Below are 18,979 nucleotides of genomic sequence, written 5' to 3'. Positions count from 1 at the left end.
TTATCTGACAGCCAAACACAACTTTCCTATAATTCTTTTCAGTGCATTTTTTACCTCCTGATTCCTCAAGCTGTAGATCAGTGGGTTTAACATGGGGATCATTACCATATAAAACACCGAAGCAAATTTATCTGTGTTCAGAGAATGGCTTGACTTGGGCAGTGGTACTTAAAAATGATTGTCCCATAAAATATTGTGATGGAGGTGAGCTGGGAAGCAAACATCAAAAAGGCTTTCTGTCTTCCTTCAGTAGAATGGACCCTTAGGATGGCAAAAAGATGAGTATATAAGAAATTATTACAAGCAGTAGAGGACAGAGGGTATTGAACCCATCAATGATGAACAACATCAGCTCTTTGATGTGAGTGTCAGAGCAGGCCAGAGCAACCAAGGGAACATCATCACAGTAAAAGTGGTTGACCATGTTGGAGCCACAAAAAGACAAGTGGAAGGTTGCTACTGTCTGTACGAGACCCACTGTGAATCCATAAGTGCTAGGAATCATTCCATTACAGAGCCTTCTAGGCATGAGAATGACATAGAGTAGAGGATTGCAGATGGCCACCTACTGATCGTAGGCCATGACTTCGAGCAAATACAGTTCACAAACTACAAATGTGATGAAGCAGCATACCTGAATGGTGCATGCATAAAATGTCACACAGGAAATTCACCACGGTGTTTGGGGTGACAGATGAAGTAAAAGAAAAATCAACAAAAGCCAGATGGCTGAGAAAAAAATACATGGGTGTGTGAAGCTGAGGGCTGACTTGGATGAGCACAATCATACCAAGATTACCCATGACACTAGCTAAGTAGATGACTAGGAACATGCCAAAGAGAATGGCTTGAAGCTCTGGATTATCTGTGAGTCCCAAGAGGATAAACTCAGATACTAGTGAATGATTGCCTCTGGCCATGGAATAGACTTCAAAGATTTTTTATATTTTAAAACCCTCCAGAGCATATGTTCTGAATATTCTTGTCACCTTTGGCAATAATCAAGCAGATAATAGGAGCTGGTTCTTAGGTCTGACTTCAGAATGAAGTGATTTGTTCTAAGCAGCAATTCCAAAAGATGAAACTCTGTGGGGATTTGTAAACATAGAAGGATGGTATTTTATCTAAATTTTTACATAACTGAGTAATCTATGTCATAACTATTTTTAATAAAAGAAAATAAAGGTTGAGTATCATGTGAACACAAATAAAATACTTTTAAAATTGTTGAAATATTTTAAACAAAATTATACTAATTCCTTTGAAATTTTTAGTTAACAGGAAACAAAAATTCAAAAAAATCAGTGCCTGGGCGCCTGGGTGACTCAGTCAGTTAAGTGTCTGCCTTCCGCTCAGGTCACGATCCCAGGGTCCTGGGATTGAGTCCTGCATCGGGCTCCCTGCTCAGCGGAAGTCTGCTTCTCCCTCTGCCTCTGCCTCTCTCTCTCTGTCTCTCATGAATAAATAAATAAAATCTTTAAAAGAAAAAAGAAAAAACAAAAACAAAAAAGTCAGTGCCAAAAAAGGTAATATGAAAAGTCATAAACAAAATTTTGAATGCCAATGATGTCTATATCAAACATTCATAATATTGTATAATTTTTTAAAATATTTTATTTATTTGACAGAGAGAGAACACACACAAGCAGGGGGAGTGGCAGGCAGAGGAAAAGGGAGAAGCAGGCTCCCTGCTGAGCAGGGTGCCCCATGCAGGGCTTGATCCCAGGACCCCAAGATCGTGACCCGGGCTGAAGGCAGCCATTTAACTGACTGAGCCACCCAGCTGGTTATTCTTTTGACGGTACTTTGAAGTGTTCTTCCATCACCTCACAAGCAGTGATCTCAAATATTTGCTTCTCCTGGCTCTTATTGTTTCTAGTACTGTTAATTCTGTGATGTACTGGAGCCTGTGTAGCTCTTAATCTATTACAAAACTCTCCAACATCTTCAATCATTTTATTTTCCTTTCCTTAAACCGAAATTTGGGTCCCCCTTGAAAATCTACTTCTTTCCAGGTCACTTCTCTGAAGACTCTGGTACTAAAATCACTCTGTTCCTCTCCCACACTGTTGTCGTTTGTGCCCATACACCCCACATATTTAATAATATGACTTCCCCCACCACCATGGTGCCTTGAGCTTCCCACTCCCATAGTTCCATTTTGAAAATTGATTTATCCGGAAATGGATTAAATGCTAAATATCCAAAATTAAAGCATTATCTTATGATCACAGGCATCCTACCCTTTCTTTTCACCTCAGTTATGACACTATAACTTTTCCTTTATGGATGCATGTCACTATTCCTTTAACTTCACTCATTATCTTGGATCTATTGGCATCTCCTTTATTCAACTCTTACCCTATAGGGCTTAGACTCTGAGATGAGTTACTACAATGACTCTTTCCCGTGTCCAAATTTTGTGGTCCTATTTCCTCCCAGATATACCAAAATTTGGGTATTTTGAAATATTCCTGTCTGTGATTGTTCCTGAACTACCAAGAACACCATCTAGGCAAAAATGAATTATTACAAACGTATCACATTTAAGATCAAGTAGTCACTTACTTGACCTGCTTTTTTGCAAAACAATGTTTATCTCTCAATCTGCATACAGTCATTTCCCACCCTTTGGATGCTTTCACACCCCTGTCCCACCCCGTTACTCTCAGTAGTTGTTAATAGTTCCGACATCACAGGGAGACTTAGTGCCATAAAATGGAACGTTTCTCAACTTCCTGTCACCAGTTGTGCAAAACTTCCTGCTTCCACATCTAGTCTTTCCACTTTTTGGGGAGTGGGGATGTTATTCTTTTTCTAATATCTAAGCTTATATTTTGGTTTCCAAACTTTTTTGTCTTCTGTTCTTTTCTTCTACCAATTCATTCAGTCTTTCCCACCAATGTAAAAATAGGATATATGCAAAAAAAATCTCACCAGAGACTTTGACTTCTTTTCCTTTACCCTCCATTAAGCTCTGCTCTTTATCCCTTCAGTACCAAGCATCCTGTAAAAGTCATTACTTCATCCTTCACGTATATATCTCAATCTATTGTATTCTGAAATGTGTTCTCAGCATAATTGCAATGCAATTACTCATTCCAAGTTCACCAATTCTCTCCTTATTCCCAAAGACAGTGAGGACTTCTTTTATGACATCTCTGTAACATTAGACAGTATTAACATCAACTTTCATCATGAAAACCATTGGTTTTTGTTTTGTTTTGGTTCCAAGTTGCTAGAATCTTTGGGTTTTCTTATCTTTCTGTGTACTTTTATTCCTTAGTGACTCTGCTTCCTTTGTTCACACTTTAGGTAGACGATTACTTATGGTTCTTCCCTCAGCCAACTCATGACATTTTTGCACATTTCTCTTGGGAGCACTCATCTAATGTTATAAGGGAAATTGTCACTTATGTGCTGGTGATGCAAAATTGAAATTTCTAGGCCAGATTTCTCCTCTGAACTCCATATACATATATTTAATAGGTTCCCAGACAGCTTCATTTAGGTATTCCCAATGCATCTAAATTTAACACGTTCAAAAGAAAATTCAGTAATCCAAGAACCACCCTATCCTGCTCATACCTCAGTGAATGGTGATGTTTATCAACCAGTTATCCACATAAGAAACCAAGAAAACATTTTTCATATGTCTCTCTAACTTCCACCAATAAACAATGCCTTATTGAACACTACTAATTATTTAACTGATTTTAAAAAAATCTTTCTACTTCTAACACTTTCTATATTCTTTTATTTGTTCAGGACTCTTATCAAAACTTTCTGGATTATTGACCTCTAACATTTATTTTACCCACCAGCCTTGCACTCTTTCTATGCATATAGTGGTGCCTTGAGTGTAATTTCTGACATGTAATCTCCATGCTCCAATGATGTTGCAAACTATTCATTTCTCAGATGTGACCATGGATTTTGTACATAGTTGGGCCAGAATATTCTTCCCTTTATCTTCCCTCCTCTAGTTGGCTAGTATCTTTCTATTTATCCTTCAGACCTCAGGTGAAATTTTGCTTCTTTCTAGATGGGTTTCATTACCTCTCAAGTGTTTAATCTAATAATTGATTTGCCTATTGATTTGTTTGTAACCCAACTCTAAATTTCAAATTCCTGGCAAACAAAGATAGTTTTATATTTTCCTTTTTTTCCCTCCAATACCTCATAGGACTCAGCAATTCATAGATGGTCTAAAATAATAGTAGAATAATGGAAAAAATATATACAAAGTTTGTGTTACATCAAACCCTTTTTATTACCTCAATTACCTCGATTTCTTCCTCCTCTACAAGCTGCCTTTGAGTAACCAAAGAGAGTCCAACATATCTTGAGGCAAATTCTGTGAATACTTTATGTTACTAAAGTATGGGGGAGTATATCTTGTACTATTTGTTGATCCCTCTAGAATATTTTCTTTGTGTTACATCATTTTAAGTAATTTCTGGAAAAACAAAACAAAATAGGTAATGATGTTTCACAAGCATGAGCAATTACGTTACAGTTAATCTTTTGGGATCCTATTTGCTTAACAGTTGGGGAACAATCATTTGAAATTTCAGATTACTGTGTTGAGCCCAAGTATAACAAAGAATTAATAACAATACAAAGATTGTTTTAACACATGGGAAAATATTTAACTATATTTTATTTAATTTTTTTCTTTTAGTATGGATTTTATTAAATTTTGAATTTTAGTAAGAGGTAACAATATGCATTTGATAAAAGTTCATTGGCTTGCTGTTGAACTTTGCAAGGCTACCAAGTATTGATTAAGATTGCACCAAAGATCCAACCTTACATCTGAAAGTCAATATCTGTTGAGCTGTAGGCAAATAATAATTAAACCATGAATTTCTTGTCTACCTGCAGGTACATTTAACTTAATCTCAGAAAAATTGTTTGAAAGTTCTGGTCAGAGGAACATGACTTACAATGAACTTTACTTTGTTTCCTGAAGTCTTTTGGAAAGCATTTAAGGCATGCTAACCACAGAGAAATGAACACTCCTCTTCAAACTCTTTAGCAGACTCTGTTCCTCCCCATTCCACATACACATGTATGTATAGAGTGATACACAGAGAGAGACATGGATAGAAAAATCATTGCTTATTTTTACAAAAGAAAAAAAGAACAATTAAATCATATTGAATGTGGATATTTTATCCTAAGAACACTGTTTTTCTGAGTTTTTATAACACCATTCTGCCTAACAGAATTAAAACAATAAAAAATTTAAAACATAAATTCTACAGAAGCCACCATATTTTTTGCATTTTAATTTTCTGCATTTTATTTTTATTTTGCATGTTTTTGCATTTTTTAAAACTAATCTGTAATGGTTATACTAAGTGTAGCTTTCCTCAGAGACTTGAAAACATCCATTAGCACGTATGCAGCTACGGGCCTCTAAGAATATGTTTATTAGTTGTTTTAGATCATAGGGGAAGAAAGGAAAAAATGAAACAAGACAAAACCAGAGAGGGAGAAAAACCATAAGAGACTCAATCTTAGGAAACAAACAGGGTTGCTGGAGGGGAGGGGGATGGGGGGACAGAGTGAGGGATGGACATTGGGGAAGGTATGTGTTATAATGAGCACTGGTGAATCACATAAGACTGATGAATCATAGACCTGTACCCCTGAAACAAATAATACATTATGTGTTAATAAAAAAATAAATTTAAAAAAAGATATTTTTAACTTTTTCCTTCTGTCAAAATCATAAAATCTATGTTTAGGATTTATTCTTAGAACTAATTTAATTTTTTTTGAGAGGGAGAGGCGGGGGAGGGGTAGAGGGAGAGGAAGGGAGAGAATCTTAACAGGCTCCAAGAGGAACAACCAACATGAAGTCTGACTTGGGGCTCCATCTCACAACCCTGAGATCATGACCTGAGCAGAAATCAAGAGTTGGACGCTTAACTGAATGAGCTACCCAGGCAACTCAGAACTAATTTAATCTTTAAAAATTGCAATTCTTGGGCGCCTGGGTGGCTCAGTCAGTTAAGGGTCTGCCTTTGGCTCAGGTCGTGATCTCAGGGTCTTGAGATCGAGTCCTGGAATCGGGTCCTGTGATCGGGTCCATGTCTGGCTCCCTACTCCCTGGGGTGCCTGCTTCTCCCTCTACCTCTGCCTCCCTCTCTGTCACTATCTCTTATGAATAAATAAAGAAAACCTTTAAAAAATTTAAAAAAATCGCAATTCTTTTTGTGATTACTATCGTTTCAACTATCTACTGCAATAATTAAAAAAAAAAAAAAAAACACCACCCCAAAGCCTAGTGGCCTAAAGTAACTATGATTTATTATCTCTCATGATTCTGTGGGCTAACTAGACAATCCTTCATATGGTGGAAGTTGGACAGTAGGACTGATGTGTGGCTCAAGATAATCTTGATCACAACTGACACTTGGTGAGGCTACCAGCTAGAATACTTTCTTTTATGCAAGTGACATTTCCAGGTATCTGGCTTGGGTGTCCATAAATATGGTGGTTGGGTTCTAACGTTTAGCACTCCAGTGAAGAAAAAGATTCAAGCCTTAGAAATTACAGTGTAACATCACTTTTTTTCTTTTTCCCCAATAATGAGGTTTTAATTAATTATTTATTTATTTATTATGTTATGTTAATCACCATACATTACATCATTAGTTTTTGATGTAGTGTTCCATGATTCATTGTTTGCATATAACACCCAGTACTCCATGCAGTACATGTCCTCTTTAGTACCCATCACCAGGCTAACCCATCCCCCCACTCCCCTCCCCTCTAGAACCCTCAGTTTGTTCACTTTTGAGCATTTTATTTTATAAAGCAAGTCACAGGGCCAGAGTCCACAAGAAAGGTAACTATACAAGTGTGTGAATATAGACTTAGGGATTTGTGTGGACTATTTGGTAGTAATCTACCACAATTATGATCTTCCCAAATCTGCCTCAAGGCACTTAAATAAAACAAACATATAAAAAATATGACACATTGGATCATCAGTCAGTGTCTGAGAGTGTTAAAACCCGTGAATTTTGAATTCAGAAGCATTTGGCCCCAAATCCTAACTTTACTACATACAAGGTGTGTGTTCTTGAGCAAGTCATTTATTATCTTTAAAATTCAGTTATTTATAAAATGGGGATAATGCACACACACAAGCTTAATACAATTATTTAACTTGAGAAAATGCATCTGCTAATATGGATCAATGAAGAATTTGTTTACCCTTAGTTTCTCTACCAAAAAAGAAAAAAATAATAAATTACTTTAGAGCAGACTTCTTCAAGGATATGTAAACGTTTTACTTTCAAAGTTTGTTCATGTACCTGGAAGATGTTATGCTAAGTGAAATAAGTCAGACACAGAAAAACAAATACTACATGATCTAACTTATATGTGAAACCCAAAATCCAAACTTTTAACAGCAGAAAGTAGAATGGTTGGCAGGGGCTGGAGGTGGAAGAAGAAATGGGGGAAATGTTGATGCGAAGTTTTAGTTATGCAAGATGCATATGTTCTGGAGATGCAATGTACAGTGATGTGACTATAGTTAACAGTACTGTAGTGTGTACTTGCAATTTGCTAAGAAGGTATATCTTAAGTGTTCTTATGACAGAAAGGAAGGAAGGAAGGAAGGAAGGGTAATTATGTGAGGTGATAGATATATTCATTAGTTTAATTGTACAATTATTTCATGATATATACATATAGTTTAAAACAAAAAGTCATACTTCTTAAATATATATGATTTTTACTTGTCAATTATACCCCAATAAAGTTAAAAAAATTGTCCACTGGGGCTTTTATTATCTTAATATTTCACAAAACATAATGTAAGTTTACTATATTGATAGAATCTTGCTGCTTATACCCGGTGAACTGTGAGTGGCAAGATCCTTTGATGCCTTAGTAACATATAGGAGTCTAAAACTGGGAGAAAAAACCTACAAATATTCAGAGTACAGTAGTTTCTTCAGTATACTTTCTTTAAGTTGAATTACAAGTAATACTCTTTGCACTTCCATCCCCTCCAAAGTAAAGGACACATTGGTGTGCCACAAACTGACAGCAACTCAGAAATGTGTACAGCATTTTTGGGGACTCTTTGGACTTACTAGGCAGCATATACCATGCTTGAGATTATAGCTCTGAGCCATTTGCTGGGTATTTCAGCAGACTACTGATTTGATTCAGTTCCAGAGAAAGAGTAGATTCTGCAAGTGATCCAATGATTCTGGAGATATCTGTACTGGAAAAGAATGATGTTTGAGTCTTTGGAAGCTCAAATTCACATCACCACAGAGACGTTGGAGCAAAGCCAGACCTTCTGATGAAGAGATAAAATAGCTTTCCATGTTCTACTGTACCCTAGTAAAAACTAAATGCTCCTGGATGAAAGGACACCAAGTGAAAACTCAGCATCAGCTACCAATAATGTGTTATAGGATTCACCAACTCATAATTTGGGGCTGGCACAATAGCAATCCATTGTAGATGGAAGTAATTTATTTATAACCTGGTTAAATTGGATTGAAATGGCATTAACAAATTATATGAACAAGTGGTCCAGATTTTTATATTACTTATCTCTGCTGCACAGACTCCTGCCAACCTATGCTGTGGTTTCATGGATTAGAGGTTCCACTGAAGAAGTCCCAAATAAGATTTGGGCCCAGTGCAAAGAAGGGCTGCCACGTTATGTAGGAATTAATCATCATTGGACTTGTGCCTCATTATGCTCCAACTTACAAGGTTGTCCTGAAGGATGGTGGTGAGAGCAAATTGTCCGAGTGGGTAGAACATTTGACCCTCCACTTAATACGGAGAAAATGTAGCTTGAAGGAATGGGATCTACACTGATTCATAGACAGTGATAAATAGTGTTGGACTGTTGGCTAAGGAACTGAGAGTAACAAGTCTCCAAAAACATGGCATTCTTGGGGAGAAAATTTTAAATGAGTTTATAGGAGTGGGCACAAAGCATGCCAATTTAATTTCTTAACTACTAAAATATAACTATGGTAAAGGAAGTTTGCAACAATGAGAAGGACTGGAGAAGCTATCATATAGATAGCAGCCACCTCCTTCTCTCTTGCAGTCTCCGGGCTTATGCTATGACCCCGAACCAAACACAGTAGCCACAGTGTCAGGAATGAAGCTTATGCATGTATCCAGGAACACAGGCTGTCTTCTACCACTATCAACATTGGGTGTTCACTCTGTTAGGAGCAGATACCTATGCTAAGTCCTAAATATGCCACCATTCTTTTGAGAGACAAGTCAGAAACACTGTGATAAGTCAATTATATCAGACCTCTTCAGTATTGAAGGGGACAGCAATTTGTTTATACTGAAATCAATAGGTTGAAGGAAGGAGTACTATCTTCCCACAGTTTAAAGGATTTCTAATTCACTGGAATAGTAAATCATACAATATTGTTTCAGAAGAAGTACATTTTACAGCAACGAAAGTTTGGCATGACCATGACACATAATGAATGATCTTAATGTGTACCTCATCACCAACAATCATCTAGCTTGAAAGGAAATCTGAATGGCATATTGATAGCTCAGCTAAGTTACCAGCCCAGAAAAAGAACTTGTTGCATCAGAGCACTATCTTCCTATGATACACTGTAGGTTACAAACCAATGGCAATATAGGTTATAGTGTCTTCAATAGAATGCAATCATGGGTCTAGAAATGAAGTAGTGGTAGTAGGATCGGCCCTTCTCATAATTACATCCTGTGACCCAATTTCTGAATTTGTGTCTCCTCTTCCTACAATATTAGGCTATTCTGGGTTATAGGTTTGGAGTTCCAGAAGGCAAATATTTCCACCAGGGTCTCAATTAGTGTTTTAACAAACTGGAATCTGTGACAACTTCATGCCTGTGGACCAGCAGGCAAAGAATGAATTAGTGTGGTGGCTAAGGTAGTCAATTCTAATTAACATAAGAAATTAGGAGTGCCAAAGCACAAATGGGCTGGAACACAAGAATTCACAGAGCATCTTTAGAACTTTCTTGCCCAGTGATAATGCAATTGTCAATGGGCAACTGCAAAATGTATAAATCAACAAGGACAGGGCAATTAGATTCTCAGTAACCATGTGGAGTAAGGCTTGTGTCAGTCCATTCAGGAATAATTGGTGCAGCTAAAGTCCTGGCTGAATGGGAGGGAAACATAGAAAGGGCAGTGCTTAAACGATCATGTTAAAATGTTCAGCCAAGAGAATTTGGCAGTTGCTTACAAAACTAAACATACTCTTACCACTTGACCCAGCAATTGTGTTCATTGGTATTTAACCAAAGGAGCTGAGAACTTAAATCCACACAGAAACTTGCACATTGATGTTTATAGCCACTTTATTCATAATTGCCAAAACCTGGAAGCAGCTAAGATGTCATTTGGTAGGTGAATGGATCAATAAACTATGCTACCTTCAGACAGTAGAATGTTTCAGCACTAAAAAGAAATGAGTTTTCAAGCCATGAAAAGACAGGGAGGAAACTTACATTATCACCAAGTGAAAAAAGCCAATCTGAAAAGGCCACATCGGATATGATTCTAACTCTATGACATTCTAGAGAAGAATGGAGACAATAAAAAGATCAGCAATTGCCAGGGATGGGAACCGTGGAGGACAGGTGAATAAGTAAAGCACAGAAGATTTTTAGGGCAATGAAAATACTCCGTATAATATTATAACGGTGGATATAAGTCATTGTACGTTTGTCCCAACCCATACAATGTACAACACCAAGAGTGAAGACTAAGGAGAACTACGGACTTTGGATGATTATGATATATTAATATAGTTTCATTCACTGCGACAAATGTACCTTTCTGGTGAGAGATGTTGATAGTGGGGGGAGGGGAGGTTTGCAGGTGCGGCAGTAAGGGTCTGTGAGAAATTTCTGTACCTTTCTTCCAATTTTGTGGTAAACCCAAAACTGCTCTACAAAAATAAAGTCTTTAAAAAAATGCTCAACCATATAAATAGGGACATTTAAAATAAAGACAAGGTCATGTTTTAGGCATTTTTAGACCAAAACCCTTCAAACAAGCACCTTGTTATCTTTTACTCCAGTTCAACTATGGAAGAAAATCAGACCTGGTATTTTCACTAACATTTGCAAAGTTGCTGTCTCACAAGACCACCTAAAATTCTCAACATCACAGTGAAATAAGATAAAGTTAAGTTTTTAAGTTGCTTTGTTCTTCCTCTTATTATTGAAGCATCTCATGGAAAAACAGAATGGATGGTTTTTATCTCTTTTTTCCAATTCAACAATTAAATAAGCATTTATAAAATATCTACTGCAAACATGTAAGCAAAACCAAGAAAACATCCATTTTTTAAAGGAGATAGAGATCAGGGAACTGAGCTTCAGAGGACAAAGATCTCTACTTTGTCCTGGCACTGTGCCATGTACAAGCCTTCATTTAAAAGTTCCTAACATCCAGCGTTTCTTTAGGAAAAACGCACCTCATTATCAATTACTAGAATATACTTTTCAAAAATTTTCTTGAAGGCGTTTTTTTACCTCCTGATTCCTCAAGCTGTAGATTAATGGATTTTACATGGGAGTCACCACTGCATAGAATACTGAGGCAAATTTGCCTTTATCCAGTGAGTGGCTTGACTTGGGGTGCAGGTACATAAAACTGAGGGTCCCGTAATACATAGTAATAGAAAACAGGTGAGAAGCACAAGTAGAAAAGGCTTTTGTCTTCCTGCAACAGAATGGATCTTTAAGATGGCAAAGACAATGAACACATAGGATAGGAGAACAATGATAAGAGAACAGAACACATTGAACCCCGCAAAAAATGAGCAACATCAACTCTTTGACTTGGGTGTCAGAGCAGGCCAGAGCAATCAAGGGAACATCATCACAGTAGAACTGGTTGACCACGTCAGAATCACAGAAAGACATGTGGAATGTAGCTACTGCTAGTATGAGCCCCACAGTGAATCCGTAAATATAAGAGCTAGTGACCAGTTGGTTGCAGAGTTTCCTGGGAATGAGAATGATGTAAAGGGTTGCAGATGGCCACATACCAATCATAGGCCATGAAGGAGAGCATTAATAATTCCCAAACTGAAAATGTGATAAATCAACACACTTGAGAGACACATGCATAAAATGGCATACTTTTAATTTCACGAAAAGAGTTCCCAAGGGTATTTGGAGTGATGGCAGAGGTACTGTAAAAATCAACAAAAGCCAGATGACAGAGGAAAGAATACATGAGTGTGTGAAGTTGAGGACCGATCTGGATGAGAACAATAAAAAACCAAGATTACCCAAGACAGCAACTAAATCAATAGGTATACACAAAAGAGAATGCCCTGAAGCTCTGGGTTATCTGTGGGGCCCAAGAGAATAAACTCAGTGACTGCTGAATGATCCGGCATTTTGCCATGAAATAGATGAACAATAAACAATAAAAGATAAATCTACAATAAACTCCTCTAGGGCACAAACTCTGTAAGGAATAATCAATTCAATGTGAGAAGATAGCCCTGGAGGGCGTTATGTTAAATTCAGCCAAAGCAGAATCTTGATAAGCACTCTGAATTGCATGTGGATTTCACTTATGCTTTCTGCATGAAAGGATTTGGTCCAGGCAGAAATTCCATGATATAAAATCTACTAGGGAGCTGTAGAAGAAGAAAGAGAGTATTTCAATTAAAATTTTATAATCAGTACAATAGCAAAGTCTGTGTTGTACCTTTCTTTAAATATAAAGAAATAAAAAAGAACGTTAAGAATGTAAGTGGCTTTGACAATATATATCAAAATGATTTTTTCTTTTTTTTCTTTTTTTTTTACTTATCTCCATGTTGTTTTTTTTCTTAATACACATATAATATTAATATTAAGGAAAAAGAGGACTGTGGGTTTTCTGGCTTTGTCTTTTGACAAAATGCACACCAGAGAATAAATTTCCAGATTGTAAAACAGCTTCCAATGATTAGGAGACATTATTTTACCTTCTTTCTTCAAGTATCTAAATGGTCAGAAGTGAACAGAATTGAAGCAGCGTTTAGAACAACTACATGTTATAGAACATTTCCATAAACCCGGGTTGGATTCTGAATGCATGAAAGCTGGCAGAATTGAAATCATCCCCCTTCCTTTCTTAAGCACAGCAGAGGAAAAGTTAACTTGATTTTCCTTTACTACATTGTCTCATGTTACTTCATATGGTCAGGACACAGAGAGTCAAGACAGGTAAAATATAGTAAAATACAAAAAGCACTTCTCCCACTTAAATTCTGATTAACATCTCCTTGGAAACTTTATCTTGGTTACTACTTTATTTTTTTCTCTCCCCTTCAGCACTTTTTTTTTTTTAAGATTTATTTATTTGACAGAGAGAGAGAGAACACAAGCAGGGGGAGTGGCAGGCAGAAGGAGAAGCAGGCTCCCCGCAGAGCAGGGAGCCTGACGTGGGGCTCAGTCCCAGGACCCTGAGATCATGACATGAGTCAAAGACAGACGCTTGACCGACTGAGCCACCCAGGTGCCCTTCCCCTTCAGCACTTTCAACCAAACATCTTAGAACAGTATCTACCCCCAATTTTTCAATCATATTTATATCTTAACCAGGTGTAACCTACCTGCTTTTCCCATTAAACAAGAAATCCCCTCACCAAGTTAACTATCAACTTCCCTACTCCCAAATCCAAGAAAGCCCTTTTTTTTTTTGGCAGCTTGGTGGCATTAAACGCTATTGAATACACCTTTGGTTTTCAGAACAGAGCAGTCTCTGAGTTTACTATTTGTCCATTTTGATTTTCTATCTTGGAGGCTCTGCTCCTATTAACTTTGCTTTAGACAACATGTTCAGGCTTTCTCCAAAACTCCCCCACCCTTTCCCTTTTAACTTACATTTTTTTTTTAAGATTTTATTTATTTATTTTGACAGAGAGAGAGAGACAGCCAGAGAGGGAACAGAAGCAGGGGGAGGGGGAGGGGGAGTGGGAGAGGGAGAAGCAGGCTTCCCGCTGAGCAGGACGCCCGACCTGGGGCTCGATCCCAGCACCTGGGATCACGACCTGAGCCAAAGGCAGATGCTTAACGACTGAGCCACCCAGGCGCCCCCCTTTTTAACTTTGTTGCTCAGTGGTTTTATCCAATCCTAAATCCTCAATAGGCATCTATATGCTGATTATGCATATCCAAGAGTATCACATAGAGAAAATAACTTGGTATCTCCTTACATTGGACCTAATACTCAAGATCTGGAGTATATATTTTACATCTTCAATGAACAGTGCCATTATCCATTCAGTTTTCCAAATCAGAGACTAATTATCTTTTACTTTGTTTTCCTGTTCCCTGTTCTAGTATTCGTCTCCAGTACCTATTTCATACTTTACATACTTTTCAGATCTGTTCACTTATATTGTTTTCTTGATCCAAACCACAATGACTTTTTGATTTGTTGTGTTTTGTTTGCAACTGACCCCTAATTTTTATTCTTGCCTCCAATCTTTCCTATGTCTTTCTGTTCCTCACGTTTTAGCTTATATGAATTTTTATAGACATGGACTTCATTTTTATGATATAATCCTTCAGTGTCTTCCCATAGCTCTCAAGATAAAATTCTAAGGTCTTTAACAGTTGACATAACTCTTGAAAATCTACTTCCTGCGTCTCAGATCAGGCTGATCTCTTCTGATATTCTTCAGATAGTGTTTATGTCACAGGTATTCCCAATTACCATAGCTATTCAAATGTAAGCCATAATTTTACATACGTTTTAATCTCTGCCCAGAACACTTCCCTTTGCCACAATTCCCTTCATCTGACTTCCCTTCCACTAAACTTCTGTGCTCTGTTGCACCATTTCCTCTTGGAGGCTTTCCTGACTTTTCAGGGCAAATTAAGTGATCTTATATATACAATTTTGCATCCATTGATTCCTTCATCCTAGCACTTGCTATACTGTATGGCAACCAACTGTTAACATGTCTGTACACATTCTAAACCTAAAACTGTTATTTCTAAACAATAAATTTGTATTTTATGCCTAATTTAATCACCTACCTTTTGTGGTATCTAATACCAAGAAGATGATCAATAACTATCTGTTCAATGATATATATAAGTCCGAAGGCTTTCTCACCAAGATAAAGTATATTTTTCCTATGATTTTGCATCTTTCAATATTCCATACACTGTCATTCAGTTCAACCACAAACCCGTAAGTAGTCTGGTCTAGTGCACCTGAAAGGAATATTTGTGAAGCCAGTAACATTTAAAATTACCCGGGTATTATGAGACAAGTTTGTATTGTGTGTGTATGGTCCCTCAGGAAACATTTTTTGGGTGTTACATTATTTTTAACACACATTGGAAAACAACATAATTATATATATTCAAGAACAGGCAGTTATTTGATGTTTAGTGTTTGGGGACCAAACCCTCTTCCTTTACATACAGATTTGGCTTTTTTGACCTCTAAGCATCTACAAGAAAAATGATTACAAATTTTTGGTGAAATAATACTTTTAATAATTTTTGGTTGAATCAATCAGTGAAGGAAAGCATGATGGAGATCAATGAATTAACTGTCATTTAAAAATAAGAAATGAGAGCCACAGAATTTAGATCACATAAATAGGCCTTGGGGACCAAAGTGGAATTTTGGAATGTTTCAGCATTCAACAGAATGTCTGAAAGAGTTTTATGTTATCAAAAAATATTTACAAAATGAGCATTGAAGAAATTAAAAGATTGCTTCTAGGCCTTTTGGCTAAGATCAAGGGTAAAGAAATTAAATTTGTTAGTTCCTTTTTTACACTAATGGGAATTTTGTCTTCAAAGGGTCTTATTATAAGACATTCTTGAATTTTATTTCAGCATTGGCTTCCTTCTTTATAGATCACCAACATGAGCTTATAGTAGTGTGATGAACAGTTGAGAAAATCAGTTCTAGGAGTACCTGGAATGATGATGCCAGCATCTGATATTGAGGTGACCAGAAATCTGAGTGTGTTTCAAGCATTCACTCACAGGATCAGGGTTCACTTCGGCCATGGTAAAAAGGTATCTGTATACACCTGCATGTATGTCTGCATGTGACATTTGCAGACTGCTGCCTGCATATGACAGATACAAGGCTCACTTATCTGTCATGCCTATAAAGTATAAGACTTCCAAATGTGATACAATTAAAATGAATCTGAAAGAGCCAGATCCACTCTCACTCAATGAAGAGCTGAATCCTTATGAAGAGACATTGACAAGTTTCAATAACTTGGCTATACTTTTATGGCTGATCATAAAGTTATTAACAAAAATGCGGTGACTTTAAGAATTATTATACAAAATTGTGAGTTAAAGTTTTCTTGTTTTTTAAAGATTTTTATTTATTTATTTGAGAGAGAGAGAATGAACAGTAGAGAGAGAGAAAGAGAGAGGGAGAGCACAAGCAGGGAGAGGAGCAGAGGGAGAGGGAGAAGCAGGCTCTCTGCTGAGCAGGGAGCCCAATGTGGGACTCCACCCCAGGACCCTGGGATCCTAACTAAGATCATGACCTGAACCAAAATCAAGAGTTGATGCTTAACCCGCTGAGCCACCTAGGCACCTCAAACGTTAAAATTGAATAATAAATGCTGAATGACTTATTTTTATTTTAACTTTTTATTTTGACATAATTTCAAAATTACAGAAAAGATGCTAATATTTTACAAAAAATTCCTGTACATCCTTCACCTAGATTCCCCAAACACTAACACTTTTTTAAAAGATTTTTATCTATTTATTCGACATAATGAGAGAGAGCACAAGGAGGGTGAACAACAAGCAGAGGGAGAGGGAGAAGCAGTCTCCCTACAGAGTAAGGAGCCCGATGCAGGGCTCGATTCCAGGACCTTGGGATCATGACCTGAGCCGAAGGCTTAACCGACTGAACCACCCAGGCACTCCCAAACATTAACATTTTATCACATTTTTTTATCCTGAAATGTTTAATAATCAGTTGGAGACAAATGCTTCCTTACTTTTATAATATTTACTAAAATCAGGGGCGTTCTTAAATGACCACAGTACTATTATAAAAATCTGCAAATTAATGTTGGTGCAGCATTATTACATAATCCACAGACCTTATTCTGCTCTGAAGGACTTGTCTTATTTGGTAAAATTCAAGTTTGCTCTTTTAGTCTTTTTTTAGGTGTTTTACCAGTGTTGATGCCATTGTCCCTGTGAGGTCACCAGAACAAATAATTCTTTTCAGATTCATCTTACTGGGAGTGCGTGTGTGTCTTTTATAGACAATGTTAATAACTTAAAGCTGCTTTAGTGATCTGAAGTAGACATGGTTTTTACCAATGTCAAGTTCATGAATTGGAGTGTTCAAGACAAAACTCTTCTATGAAAAAGAGATTGATTTTAAATGATCTGTGGAACACAATCTAACCTACTATTTGCAAATTTATTTTATTTTCATGCCTTTCAATATTTTTAGGAGTTATAAGTTTTATGATAATAGAAAATAAAATCAGAAAATTAATGTATCCTGTGTTTTGATATGAACTTACCTAATATTCTAACATTTGAAAGCATGTTAGTAATAGTATGCTAATGCAGATAACTTGATGACTGTCTTTTTGATATTGTTTCTTTTGTTTTTGTTTTTTTGCATCCCAACTCTGAGGGTTTTCAGTTAGACCATAGGTCATTTATTTTATAGTAGAAGACACCTTTTCCATAATTCTTTTCAAAGCGTTTTTGACTTCATGGTTCCTCAAGCTGTATATTAAAGGATTTAGCATGGGGATTACCATAATATAGAAAACAGAAGCTATCTTGTCAGTATCCAGAGAATGGCTTGTTTTTGGCTGCATGTACATGAAGATGATTGTGCCATAAAATATGGTGATGGAAGTCAGGTGGGAGGCACAAGTAGAGAATGCCTTTTGCCTGCCTTCAGCTGAATTAATCCTCAGAATGGCAAATAGAATGAATATGCAGGAGATAAGGACAATAAGAAGAGAGCAGAGGGTATTGAAACTAGCAAGTGTGAACACTACCAGTTCTTTGATATCTTTGTAATGGGTTTTATGGCAGGCCAGACCATCCAGGGGAATGTCATCACAGTAGAAGTGATTTATTATATTCAAATTACAAAAGGATAAGTGTAATGTAAGGACTGCCTGTAGGAGTCCAACAGAAAAGCCATACACATATGTACTAACAACCATTTGAATACAGACCCTTCTGTTCATGATAATGGTATAGAGTAAAGGGTTGCAAATGGCGACATACCTATCATATACCATGACTGAGAGCATATACACTTCACAAACTGCAAACATGATAAAGCAACACAACTGGGTGGCACAAGCAGGTAAGGATATCCTCTTAATTTCTTGGAGGAAGTTCACCAGGGTGTTAGGGGTAACAGAGGAGGTATAACAAAAATCAACAAAAGCTAGGCTGTTGAGGAAAAAATACGTAGGTGTATGAAGCTGAGAACTGATATGAATTAGCATAATTAACCCAAGATTACCTATAACACTAATTAAGTAGATCACTAGAAAGATCCCGAAAAGAAGGGCTTGAAGCTCTGGGCTTTGTGTGAATCCCAAGAGGATGAATTCACTTATTTCTGAATTATTGCCTTCAGCCATGGAAAATGTGTAGAAGCATTTCATATCATTGTCTTTAGAACATCCATGCTAGATAATCTTCTGCTTCTTGGATTAAGAATTTAACTCACACTTATTTTATGGTGACCATATTGGAAAGATAATCCTTACTGGTTCTATGGGCCATTCTTAGGTTTCCATACTGCCTGCTTTTGATTTGAAGTGATTTGCTCCAGGCAGAAATTCCCACATGCTCAGTGGTCTGGGGGGTTGATGAAGAAAACAGAATGTCTTGAATTAAAATATGGAATCTCATATATACAATAAAAACCCAGTATTAAAACAATAGCAGGTAAA

At 36.9% G+C, this 18,979-nt stretch overlaps 1 protein-coding gene and 2 pseudogenes across 1 annotated transcript; all 3 read right to left on the bottom strand.

Annotated features, from left to right (window-relative positions):
* LOC113915334 lies at positions 1-920 on the bottom strand (annotated as a pseudogene).
* Positions 921-11,528: 10,608 nt separating this feature from the next.
* Positions 11,529-12,433, bottom strand: LOC113913557 (annotated as a pseudogene).
* Positions 12,434-17,713: 5,280 nt separating this feature from the next.
* LOC113915223 (olfactory receptor 5AL1-like) lies at positions 17,714-18,688 on the bottom strand. Its single transcript, XM_027581045.2, has one exon. The coding sequence runs from the start codon at positions 18,686-18,688 to the stop codon at positions 17,714-17,716; it is 975 nt and encodes a 324-aa protein (XP_027436846.2).
* Positions 18,689-18,979: the final 291 nt, after the last annotated feature.

Source organism: Zalophus californianus, chromosome 11, assembly GCF_009762305.2.
Source record: "Zalophus californianus isolate mZalCal1 chromosome 11, mZalCal1.pri.v2, whole genome shotgun sequence".
Classification (NCBI taxonomy): domain Eukaryota; kingdom Metazoa; phylum Chordata; class Mammalia; order Carnivora; family Otariidae; genus Zalophus; species Zalophus californianus.
Note: the sequence above shows the minus strand (reverse complement) of the source record. Positions and strands in the feature narration are given on the sequence as shown.

Coding starts and splice junctions, on each gene's coding strand:
- LOC113915223 (XM_027581045.2), bottom strand. CDS start 18,688: ATGAAATGCTTCTACACATTTTCCATGGCTGAAGGCAATAATTCAGAA.